The sequence below is a fragment of the Eleginops maclovinus genome, chromosome 4, assembly GCF_036324505.1.
Source record: "Eleginops maclovinus isolate JMC-PN-2008 ecotype Puerto Natales chromosome 4, JC_Emac_rtc_rv5, whole genome shotgun sequence".
NCBI classification, from domain to species: domain Eukaryota; kingdom Metazoa; phylum Chordata; class Actinopteri; order Perciformes; family Eleginopidae; genus Eleginops; species Eleginops maclovinus.
Window position 1 is genome coordinate 2,076,821 of NC_086352.1, and position 12,545 is coordinate 2,089,365.

Consider the following 12,545-nt stretch of genomic DNA (forward strand, 5'->3'; position numbering starts at 1 on the left):
CTCCGGGACATCAGGTTGTAGAGTTGGCACGATGTGGTGTCCCGTTGAAGAACACGGAGACAAGCTTTCCCAGTTAAGATGGATTATTCAGGTTACTTATTTGTGTGGAGGGATATCTGTGATGTATTTCCGTTTATAACTCTTGGTTCTTCTCTCCACACCTCCAGTCGCTGTATGGGTTTTTCTGGAAGCAGTTCGGCTCTCTGGAGGTGGTGTCAGGCTGCACGGTGGGGATGCTCCGAGACGTCTACGATGGCGATGGTATCAAGCTCCGCCGCCGCGAGTACTACACCATGCCGGGATTCCGCAAGTACGAGAACGACACGGGCCACATCCTGGTGCAGTGGTCAGTGGGCAGCCCCTTCCACTTCGCCGGCTGGCACTGCTCCTGGTGCTTCAGGCCCGAGGGGATCTACTTCAAGCTGGTGTCGGCTCAGAACGGAGACTTCCCGCGGTGGGGGGACTACGAGGACAAACGTGACCTCAACTACATCCGGGATCTGATCCGGACGGGGGGCTGGTTCGATGGCTCCCTTCAGGAATACCCCCCCGTGGACGCCAAAGAGCACATGTACGCCCCAAAGTATATGCTGGAGCACTATGAACGGTACCGCTACCTCCTGGAGAACCCTTACAGCAAATCATCCAAACAGAGCGAGGGCTAGGAGTGCTGCAAGAATAAGACACGTGACATAACTAGTAGGACCCGAATGAGGCCTCGGCACTGAGTTTTGGGGGTGAAACGGTACTGAAGAACTACATCTCTCATTGCAGCGATACTACGTGTATCACCAGGCAGCACTGATGTTGCAATCTCTTAAAAATATTATTTTGGGGTGAAAAAAGGGATCACTGAACCGCATCGTCCTTGGACTTACAGAGAGATCGTTGAGAGGATACAACCACTGGATAAACAACATCATAGATTTCCTCATCCCTCCCTTTTTTGGGGGAGGAGCCAAGCTGTCTCTCTTTCTGTCACCCTGTCCTCTCTTCCTTCACCTGAGCTGATTGGAGGAAATAGAGGACGGGTTCTACAGATCCGAGTGGAGATACTTAGACGTGAGGAGTTGTTTTTGTTCTGTCTGTGTTTACTAAAGTTTACGGCTGATGTTCCCACTTCTTTCTCCCACTTCAGACGTCTTCCTGTTCATATTTTCCTTCCAGAGACGGACATGTCTTACGTTATTCTTGGGTCTCAGTAGATCAGTATAACCCCCATCCCGCCCCACTGAAGGACCCACTGCCAAACAAAAGGAATGAATCCATGGAAATGTCTCAATGTCCACATGCACCTTGTGTGTTTGTCAGAAAGTGTGTGTGTGTGTGTGTGTGTGTGTGTGTGTGTGTGTGTGGGGTCTATATTCATGTCATACTGCGTGGTATACCGCCTGTGAATGAGGAAACAGAAAGAATCATGGGGGGGAAGAAAGGCAGAGAGATGGGAAAACAGAAGGCGGGAAAGAAAGCGGCGTACTGAGCGGCGATGAAAGGGAAAGAAAAAGGAGGCTCTCTCTCTCAACGCTTTGCCACAGTGTCTGCTGACGCACCAGTGTGTCAGGGATGACTGATCTGAACCTGTGTGTGTGTGTGTGTGTGTGTGTGTGTGTGTGTGTATGCGTGTGTGTGTGTGTGTCGGCTCTGAATAAATCATACCTGGTCGATGGCATATGAGCCGGATGAAACTCGCCGTCATTGTTTGTCCGATGAGCGAAATCGAGAAAGGCACGATGGCCCTTCAGTTTCGTCTTTCTGCGAGCGAGAGGACTTAGTTCCCTTGGAAACTAAAGTAGAGTGTGTGAGACGGGTTGGGTGTTTGGAGTTGAGTGGGTGGGTGCTCTCCAGGCGGCGTTCAAACCAGGTCTATGCAGACCGAGGTTCCCCTTAGTTAAATATTCCTCTCCCCGCTCGACGCCCACTCTCTGAAAACGACTCTTTCTTTCTGTTTTATGCTGCTGAGTGTCCTCTTTCTCTCCTCTTAATCCCATAACAAGGCCTTTTTTCTCCATTCAATTAAGTTATTACATTACATGTCATTAAGCGGACACTTTTACCCTAAGCACTTCAATACCGTAGACATCAGGAGCAGTTTTGGACTCTTTGACTCGCTGTATTTTCCCCCCCGAGCCACAGCTACTCTCTCTTTACTTTTGGGACTGGCTCGTTAGAAATCTGGCAGATGTTGCACCGGCGCATTTGCAAGATAATTATGTGTTTATGTCTAAAAGTTGGGTGGGTAATACGCCCTCATAATATCAAGTTTTGAGCCCCCTCGTTGACAAATAGCTATCCAAATAAATATTAGCTATTTTCTCAGAATCGTGAGATATTTTGCTTTATCTTTGGAGAACAAACACCGAGAGCATATCATTGGAAAGCTAAGAAGCTCCTCATTCCAACAGTACACATCACTCAGGGTCAGTGAGACTGGTTTTTAAAGAGCAGGTTACTGATCTGCCTCTATGTTCACTTTTCCCCTCTAGACTTCATTTTGGGCGTGTATCTCTTTCCTCTTAATCCTCCTCTTGATTTCAAAACGGATGTATTTACATTCTTCAAACCCTCATTTCTATCGCCGTGTCTCGACAGGAAAGGGAAGTAACCCTAGCGATGCCCACATTGTTTGGCAGAAGTTTACGAAGTTGTGAATAATTGTGGCGAGCGTACTTCTCTTTGTGGGTGTGTAGTGTGTGCTGGGTGTACTTATCAAGGGCGAGGGGAAAGTTAAGACTCAGAAGAGTATGAAACAAACTGGTTTGTCTTTTAAATGCAGATTGACTGCGTCCACCATCTGCTTCAACATGTCTGCGCTTTAGTGTTATTGTTTACCAGCAGCGAAGAGGAACACACAGTTTGGAGTTAGGGAACTTCATTTTCTGCAAGGCGAGGACAGGATTGAGTATACTTTAAGAGCTGAAGATGCTTTAATTTGACTTGGAAACAAGACTCTTAAGCTGTTCTTCTTTGCTTGAAATGTCCTTGAGCAAGACCCACATCCTGCTTCAGTCCTTTTGCACAACCTTAAAATGCATGATAAGTCGTCCAATGCAAAACAGGTCACCAGGCGGAAATGTGTGCCTACTAGTTTCAAGATTTGAAGATGTTTGCAAAGGAAATCTGGAGTCTTCGACACACAATCTACTCAATGTGTGAGCATTTCTGAGTATAGCTTGCTTACCACACCTTCTCCCCTGTGGATGGGAGCTGATATTTGGAAAGCAGATCATCCAGCAGGCGGCTGACAGTTGTGCACTGCGGCCTCGGCGGTCTGCGGCGGCAGCTGTTCGGGGTTTGTGTTGTTGGTGTTGAGAGCCAAACTCCCATCCAAACCCAGAGGGGCTGCAGAGATACAAGCTTTAAATAGGATTTGACACCAAAAGACAGAGGAGGCGACGACAGTGCAACGCAGCCATGATGAGTCCTAGTGTTCATAGTTTAGATTTATTTATATAAAACCATAGAGGGATGATGCGTCTGAAAGGTAACCGTGGATCATTTCAGGGATGTACAATCATGAATCAGGCAGTAATTGCTGGTCGTGAACAATCGTACTAGCTGATTTTGTGGCCATGCTTTGGAATTTGAAAGGGATATAGCTTGGAATACATCCAATAAAAAAGTATGAGCCTTTGTAGAGAAAATCTCATCCATAGATTCTGGTCTGAGCAGCAAGAAACTGACCAAATGATTTAATGAAACAAACCAAAAACCCCCCTCTGGCTTCGAGGCCTCACCAGGTCCAGACGGTTCTCTCTAACGTGTTGCTACGTGTTTATACTTTACTGCTAAGCGTTATCTCAGAAATGTTGAATCCCACAAAGGCCAGAGGAGTGTTTAGAGAGAGGCGTTACTAGGAGTTACCTCCCAGCCCTCTGCTGCAGGGTGTGTGTGTGTCTCTATGTCTTTATGTGTGCATTTTTCTAATAGTTGTGACTCACGCCAGATAAGGGTCTCTGGCCTGCTGAAAGAGGGTTACTTCACTCGGCCTGTTGCCTCGATATCATCATGGCAAAGATCCCATTGGTTGACTTCTGAGATCCCTCACAGCCGGAGGTCATCAGACAGCCTGCCGGAGGGTGAAATGTGAGAGAGAGGATGAGGGTGAGAAATCAAAGAACAGATTTTCGCTAAATCAAAAAAACACTCCGGTTTAGTTTCAAGAAAATGCAAAACCTCTCAGTGCTGAGTCTTGGTTAGTAAATGTCTTCAGAGAAAAACATGCAATGTGCAAAGCTGTAACTTGCTCTCACACCTTTGTTGCATTAATTGAACTGACTTATGACCCAGGAGCACGGCTAATAGACGGCACTTCAGATATTGAGCCAGGAATAAAACAACGATGAGAAAAAGTGATTTTGTCTTCAATCTGATCAAAAAGTGGCAAGCGTCCAGGATTGATGAACGGACACTTATATCCAAAATTCAGATTGTGGGAATAATCCATCCCTGTCTTATTGGACGGATATGCATAAGGGAAAAAGAAATACCGTGACTCGTTCACTTAGATTAGGTAAGGTCTTGGCGGTGATTGAAAAGCTTCCCAACCCTAAAACCCTAACCCTAACCCCAGATGAAGGACCAGCACATCGTCACTGCTAATGAAACCATCGACAGTTCAAACTAAAACCCAGATCAATGATGATTGGAGCAAATTTGGTTTCAAGAGTCCTGCATTAAGGGTTGATGAACAGCGACTCCAATCCAGAAAAATACCTTCTGGAACTAATCCGTGCTCCGCTGTTCTTGTGCTATTGTTGGTGGGGGAGGAGAGAGGTACCAATCTGGACGTAAACACCTTTAAATGTTCACTGGGATTAGGTAAAGTCATCCTGGCGTCCAACTAAACCCTAACCCCAGAGTTCAGATCAAACAACAACCTGTTCAGAGACGATCGGAGCGATGATTGAACCTCGTTATGGATTCGAAGGCCAGCCTGTGTCTTGCTCAAGGACACTTCAGTAGATTGTAACCCAGAAGGTCTGACTGATGGCCTGGGGCCTGCTGTAGCTGTTTCTCAGGATCGGACAGAGAAATCGATGAAGCGGTGGGAAAGGAAATATCTGCAGCCTCCAAACACACCCTCTGCAGACAGGTCTGGAGCGGCGTTGCTAGGAAACGGCTCTAAGATGTCTTTATTACCATTCCAGTTATTGATATCGACAGTAACCTGCAAGGTCAGCGTTTGAGACTGAGCATGTTGTCCAAATGTTCATTGTGTGCCACAGCATCCAGAGAGCTGAGGCGGGAACATGTACTGCAATAATGGGTTCATTTATTTATCAACTCTGGTTATTTTTGCAATTTTATGAAGAGTTCTAACCGGATGCTTCGATGATCTATAGCACTTTATGCAACTCAGTAACGTCTTTTTGCTTCACCGTCCCTTCTTGGTAGTTGTTGACATATTCTAAACCCCCAACATCAATGTATTATGCACTTTGTTCGTTATAAATCCATAGTCTTTAAGCCCCATTCTGACAATATTGTTACTAAGCTGTTATCAAGCGCAATACAAATGAGTTTTCCGCTTAGATTCCCCTTGACTTGCAGTCATAATAAGTGGTGGACTGTGCAAACACAGCCTCCTTCTTTCATGTAGTTGGACCACCTTTTTGGAAAGGTTGATAGTTGCCTGTTGATATCAAAGTCTTTCTGAATGTCCCCGCCTCTTGTGTGGCATGCGTCTCTACCACAGACTGTAGAATCGTTGGTTTGGTCTTCATGCACAGAGCTGGACATGTGTCAAATGCAGTAAAACAAACAATCTTGAAGCATACTGTGAACCTGCTCCTGAATCCTGAATATTATCGGCATATCCAGCGTGTCTTCACGTGAACATCTTCCAGAACAAGGCTTCATTCTGAATATCTAAACAATTGACATGACCCACATCAAACGATATCAATGAGGTCATGTTTGGTGTGTTAGAGTGCATGTAAACGCAGTCATTAACAGCCTCGAACACCCCCATTATGAGCCCTCCCCTCCTCTCAGCACGCACTAACCATGCACACATGTTTGTAGCATTGAGCACGTGTGTTTATCCTGCACAGATGTGTGTCTCCAGGGCTGCCCCCCCCCCCCCACACACACACCACCACCACCACAATCAACCCCCCCCCATCTGTTGTTTTGCTTGCAGAGTGGCTGCTTGTCTATGGGGCTTAAATGCCTTCACGGTTCTGGCCCCCCGCCAGCCCTGTGGCTTTCTCCGATTGATCTTTTCCAAGAAACATTAGGGAGGGAGGGAGGGAGGGGGGGGGGGAGAGAGAGAGGGAGGGAGGCCGGAAATCAAGAGGAGGGTGTGGAGAGCAGAGGGTCCTTTTACTTGGAAGTCGTTCCTTTCTTTTTCCCTCTCTCTGACATGCGTCTGGAATGTTTTGAGCAAAAAGTATGCAGTGTTGCTACACTAAAGACCGCTTTCCCGCTTAGTTTGGACTTCACCCGTGGAAGCTTCTTGAATATTTTGAAATATAAAACCCACAGCACCGGAAAGCTGCTGCCGCTGCTGCTGCTGCTGTGGTCTTGGCTTTAAACGCGTTGTTATTCCCTTTGTGTTGAAATGATTTCCAAGAACCGAGCAATCACATTAACTCGAGCAGCTGCGGGGATGTTTCAGCACTGATTGCAAAAGTAGTTACCGACCACAAGCTTCGCCAAAACAAGTGCAAGAAGAGGGGGCTGGACTCCACTCAATGTTACTTTAGGGGTCAGTTCACCCAAATGCCCAAACACTTCCCTCTTGCTTCAGGATCCAGGATCAGTGTAGGCTGTGTTGGAAACATCCCTGAGGTCTCTGTTGCCATCCCTTTCACAATGGAGCTGAATGGAATAAGGTTTCTGGTGCTTGGAAAAACAAACATCCATTTAGTTGTTCTTGTCTTTGCTTTTTGACTGAAGTTATAGTCCCTCTGAAAACTGTTGACCACATTTTCTATAGGATATCCAGTAACAGGTTTTAAATGTGTTTCAAAATTACTTCTGAGGTACGCTGCTCTCTAGAAATCCAACAAAAGATCTGCAAACTGCTTTTTAACTTTGCAAAATTGAGTGCTTTTAATCAAATCTGCAGATATTTTTACAAACATTGTACTGGGGTGGAGGCAAGCATCTCCAACATGGTCAAATCAAACACAAACATCTGTGGTCTTGATGCCTGAGGACATTTGGGTGAACAAACTCCATATGTAAAATTCTTCCACTAAGACCTTAAACCTTCCCTTTCTTTGTTTATAGCTTGTTTTATTGGGTCAATCAACTGGGCGGGGTCCACTCCAACTCAGCGAAGAAACCCCATCACATCACGCAGCGCTTAGAGGCAGTGATGTGGAGAAAAACATATGTAAGGATGACTGGGCAACTCTTGTAAACATGTCACGCTTTTCCTGGCAAGATAGCGGAGTGTGTTTGTCAGTCGGGACTCGACAGATTGTTGGCTGCAGGTCCGGTCTACGAGTCCATATGTTGAGAAATAAATAGATCAAAGTCAGAGTAAGACAGATGGATGCGAAGAAAAGTCGGCCGTGCAAAACAACGAGGAGTCGATGCTTTTATTTGTGTGTGTGAAACTACACTATGTGGCCAAAAGTATGTGGATTGTGGAGTTTCAGAGGATGTTTCGGTTGCTTGGCCTTTCAGATTAGGAAAAACTGTGTATTCCTTCTGATAACGGTTTGTGCTGCTGCAGGTCGGACCTCTTCAGCTCCCTTTCAGTCCGAGTGCATTTGAAGTTCCCCCAGAAGTGTTTCTGAAGTTAATGTACATTAAGTTGTTTTGAAGCATCTTTAGACTTTCTTAATACCTCTAAATGTTGTGACTAAAGAGGAAAGAGTTTCAGGTGCTATTTGTTTAGAGTTTTAGTAATGCTTTAACCTTTTGGAAGTTGCTGGTACTTGTCAGGATGAGTTCTTGAAATAACCAAGAGACTATAACAGTATTTCCATTTGTACGTCCAGGAATTTTAAGCAACATTTTAGGTAAATGTTGGCTTCGTCAGACCTTATTTCGCCAGGGTGTTTTCATACCCTATTACGCCAAACGTTTATCCACTTTGAGCGGGAAAACCAAAGCAAACTTTGTCCGTTTCTGCTGTTTCCATACAGCCTTTCTTACGTTAATGAACCCACGCTGAGTTGTAGAGAAGCGGCACTTTTTGCTCATTTGCAGAGCGAGTAAGCGCCCTGTCCAAAAAGTCAAACATTCCCTTTGAGACTCAACAGCTTCTGCTCCGCTTCATCAGGATGGTGTGGTGGGGGTTTCACTGACAGCGTCTCAAACACCCGACAGCGGTTATCAGAATCTGAGGATCTTTTCCCCCATTTTAACCCACAGAAAAAGATGTGGAATAACTTGGCAGAAAACACAGCATCGCTCGTACAACACATGTCTTCAAGGCCTTACAGCGCACTCTGTGGTCGAGGTTTGGGGAGGGTCTTTTCCTGCTTCAGCCTGACGATGCCCCCCCGGCTAAAGAAAGACCCAGAGAGAAATGGACTTGAGCCTGGCCTGCAGAGAGCGCTGACCGTGTAGAAAAGTGAGAGACGGCAAATCTCCAATATCTCACCTAAGCCTTCAGAAGCGTAGCAGACTAACACTCATGAGCGGGGCTGTGATCCAGGTGTCCACACACTGAATTCAGAGCGGTGTTTATTCCCTTTGATGTGTGTGCATGCAGTGGTGGAAAAGGTATTCTTCATTGGAAGTACGACTAGGAAAAGGTACTGAGAGTATTAAGAGCAAAAGTACTCGTCGCAGTAAAACAACCTCAATGAATGATCAATTATTTTAAAGCAAACGGTGCAAATCTTCATTATTTAAGAAGCCAATTGATTATCAGTCAACCCACTCATGGTATAGGTACTCAAATACAAAGTTGGATGGTTTAATATTCACAAAGTAATCACATTTTAAACGTTTGGATTGAGTACTGTGTTGAATTTGATGAGTAAGTACTAAATAAACCTGCAAAATAAATGTAAAAAGTACAAAATTGACTTTCAAAATGTAGTAGAAGTATTTTAAATGCACTTAGTTATCCCTCACCCCCCCCCCCCGCCACCCCCCCTGTGTGCATGTGTGTGGTCCGCTGTGTAACCCAACCTGCAGTCCTGAGAAACATGGCGTCCATTAACGGGTCGACCTTAACCTGAGAGAGAGAGGGAGAAGGTGACGGGGCAAGAGAGAAGGCAACTGAAGGGGAAGCGGGGGAGAGAGAGAGAGAGCCTCCAGAGGGGGTTGAATTCCCCACAATCAGAAACAGGAGACAGAGATTCCCACGTTTATCGTCTCTACCCTTTTCTCTTTTTGTTTTGCACTTTTGTGAAGTCAATCTGTGTCTTTGTGTTTCTGGTTCCTCTGTTTTTCTATTTAACTTTTTTTATTTGGGGGGGGGGTTAACTTTATCCACTTGGCAGCTTGATATTTAATATCTTTTTAAGGCACTGTGTGTGTGTGTGTGTGTGTGTGTGTGTGTGTGTGTGTGTGACTCCGCCTCCTCACGGATCTCTTTTACCTCCTTTGTTTTCCTGTGGCGGCCATCTTTGTTTGTAACTGTTGTGTTTACTGACAGCATGTTTTCATCGGGACTCTAACAGCACGACATGAATTTGTTTAATTCCTTTTCCCACACATGGCTTTTGAATATGCAGATAACACACACACACACACACACACACACACACACACACACACACACACACACACACACACACACACACACACACACACACACACACACACACACACAGTGCAGCCTCTGTGTCACTGTGGTGGGATAGTAGCCGTGAAACAGTCAGACTACTGTATCGCTCGTTTGTGTCCTCGCTATAAAGGCTCGCCATTGTGCGACCCAAAAACATTTTTGTGTCGTCACTCAGCCGCTCAGAACCGGTTTCGGCCGGAGCTCCGACCCCTGCAGAAAATAAAACGTCCATTTAATGTGTGTCTGTCGAAAACGGTGCTGGGTTTACGCTTTCTGTTCTGGGTTTCTTGTATCACTGTTCATTTCTCTCTCCAAACAGACACAGGAAAGATGTTGTTCACAGCTCTTGGTTTGAGTTGCATGCTGAAATGCAGGAAATACTTCTGCTTGTAAACTATGAATTGCACCTTATTGGAGGGACGTGTTTTATTTGAATATGTTTGTGGGATTTTTCTGTTTGTTTTTGATCTGGTATGTAACAGGGTTATGATTTGTTGTGCTTATTAATGCAGGTTTCATTATTATTGATCTGTGTTGTTGTGGGACGGCTTCATTAAGCAGCATCAGGAAATAAGTCTGGACAGAATATAGAACACCTTTGTGCAGAGTCCTCACATTTAAGCAGGCTCATATTCCATCCTAAATAAGATTTTATTCAAGAGGAAGCTACAAGCTACCTGGAACTACACATCTCTGAGAATTATAAGACCCATTACAAACGAACTGACAACAAAACCAAAAACAGCTTAAATCATTTCTGCTGCTTATTGGAGCCTTAACCACACACACACACACACACACACACACACACACACACACACACACACACACACACACACACACACACACACACACACACACACACACACTGTCCTCTTTCATATCACACTCCTTCCGTCCATCTTGTCCTTGACAGAAGACAACAGACTGACCAACAACAGACGCCATGTTGCTTGGACACACACACACACACACACACACACACACCAACACAAACAACACAACAATATGGCCTTGGCAGATGACTGGCACCCAGCTTCCCCGAGGCAGAGCGCTGTCTTCAGCCAATTAACCAACGAGGGCCGGTTGCCAGGTCCATATCCCTCTAATCCTCCCACCCGGGTGCCAGATTTAGCTGTCCGCTCTGTTGTGTTATAAATAAAAACAGGGTTTACAATGTGAGAGACAGACTCATCAAGAAGGCGAGCAGGTTTACTCTGCTAAAGAGCGGTGCAGGGCTGACGTATTCCTGTGTTGGACCCTGAAGGCAGCATGCCTCTGGTCCAATGGGATTTCTCCGTGTGATTTTGGAAAATTTCTGAAAATAATCTCTGTGTCAAACAAACTTTTATGATACTTACACGTAGGGTAATCTCCATTTATTAACACCACTTTCTGATTTCTGAAGTAAAAAGCTAATGTTGTGCTATAAAGGAACTACAGCACGGTCACATGACTTCATGTCTCCTCCACTAAGCTAAAGACGGCTAATGTTGGGCTATAAAGGAACTACAGCACGGTCACATGACTTCATGTCTCCTCCACTAAGCTAAAGGCGGCTAATGTTGGGCTATAAAAGAACTACAGCACGGTCACATGACTTCACGTCTCCTCCACTAAGCTAAAGACGGCTAATGTTGGGCTATAAAGGAACTACAGCACGGTCACATGACTTCACGTCTCCACCGCTAAGCTAAAGGCGGCTAATGTTGGGCTATAAAGGAACTACAGTACGGTCACATGACTTCAGGTCCCCACCGCTAAGCTAAAGGACGCTAACTTTCGAACAAAACATGATAACATCTTCGGCTTGCGTTAATCACAGACCTTATTTCCTGCAAACAGCAAACACACATTTAGTAAACCATTGACCTCCAGACCAGGGGACATGAAGATCTAAAATGCTGACTCGTTCCCGGGTTTCGAAACTCATTCCTGCACCACTGTAGTTGATCTTGTCTAGCGCCTGTGAATCCACACACATTGAAGAGCTGTCAGAAGTGCACAACATGTTGATGACATCATACAACAACACAACCTGTTCCCCTGCCTCCCCCCACCCCATGCACTGATGATGATTGTATATGGTCACATAGTTTTATTTTTTATATCATTTTTGGGGCTTTTAGTTTGGTTTTTCATTGATTATTTTGTGCTTTTATTTTGAAATGGGTCTCCTGATCTGTAATCAGGCGAGAGAGAGAGAGAGTGTGTTGTAGCTTTCTGAATGTGTATATGTGTGTGTGTGTGAGACAGAACAGAGAGAGAGAGAGGGTGTGTTCAGTGCACATCAGCCCTTCATCATTGTGCCAGTGTTTTCAGACGTTCCCTCGCTCTGCATCCAGGGAGGAAGAGGAGGAAGAGGAGGACATTTACCCTCACGAGGGGGAGGGATGAAAAACACAAACGAGACAAGGAACTTTTGAAGAAAGGATATTTTTCTCCTCCGCGGGGTCACAAAGAAGACTGTACATTTCTCAGTTAATGAAAATGATGAGTAAAGACTCTTTGTCCTCTATATGAATGGCTGTATGTTAACCATGAACAAAGTAATGAGTTCTACCACAAAGACATATAATAAATTAATTTTAAAATTTTACTCTGCTGTGTGTGTGTGTGTGTGTGTGTGTGTGTGTGTGTGTGTGTGTGTGTGTGTGTGTGTGTGTGTGTGTGTGTGTGTGTGTGTGACTATTACGGTGATTTGCATCATCCAGCCCCCGCTCACTAGAGGGCAGCACTGCCTCATGACAGCTCATTAGGATGCATCTCTGTGAACACTGCTGCTTGAACTGCAGACCTCCCATCAGAGGAACAGAGTATCGACTGAAGGCTGAACTTACCGACG

The 12,545-nt window shown here is 45.3% G+C and overlaps 1 protein-coding gene across 6 annotated transcripts in view; it reads left to right on the forward strand.

Moving 5' to 3' along the window:
• The window catches only part of mgat3b (beta-1,4-mannosyl-glycoprotein 4-beta-N-acetylglucosaminyltransferase b), a 64,731-nt gene extending 52,432 nt beyond the window's left edge, over window positions 1–12,299 (forward strand). For all 6 annotated transcript variants that reach the window (XM_063880780.1, XM_063880779.1, XM_063880785.1 and 3 more), the window contains one exon: window positions 168–12,299. In XM_063880780.1, coding sequence (XP_063736850.1) covers window positions 168–665 — 498 coding nt within the window. In that variant the 3' untranslated portion in view covers window positions 666–12,299. The remainder of the gene's footprint in view (window positions 1–167) is intronic.
• Window positions 12,300–12,545: the final 246 nt, after the last annotated feature.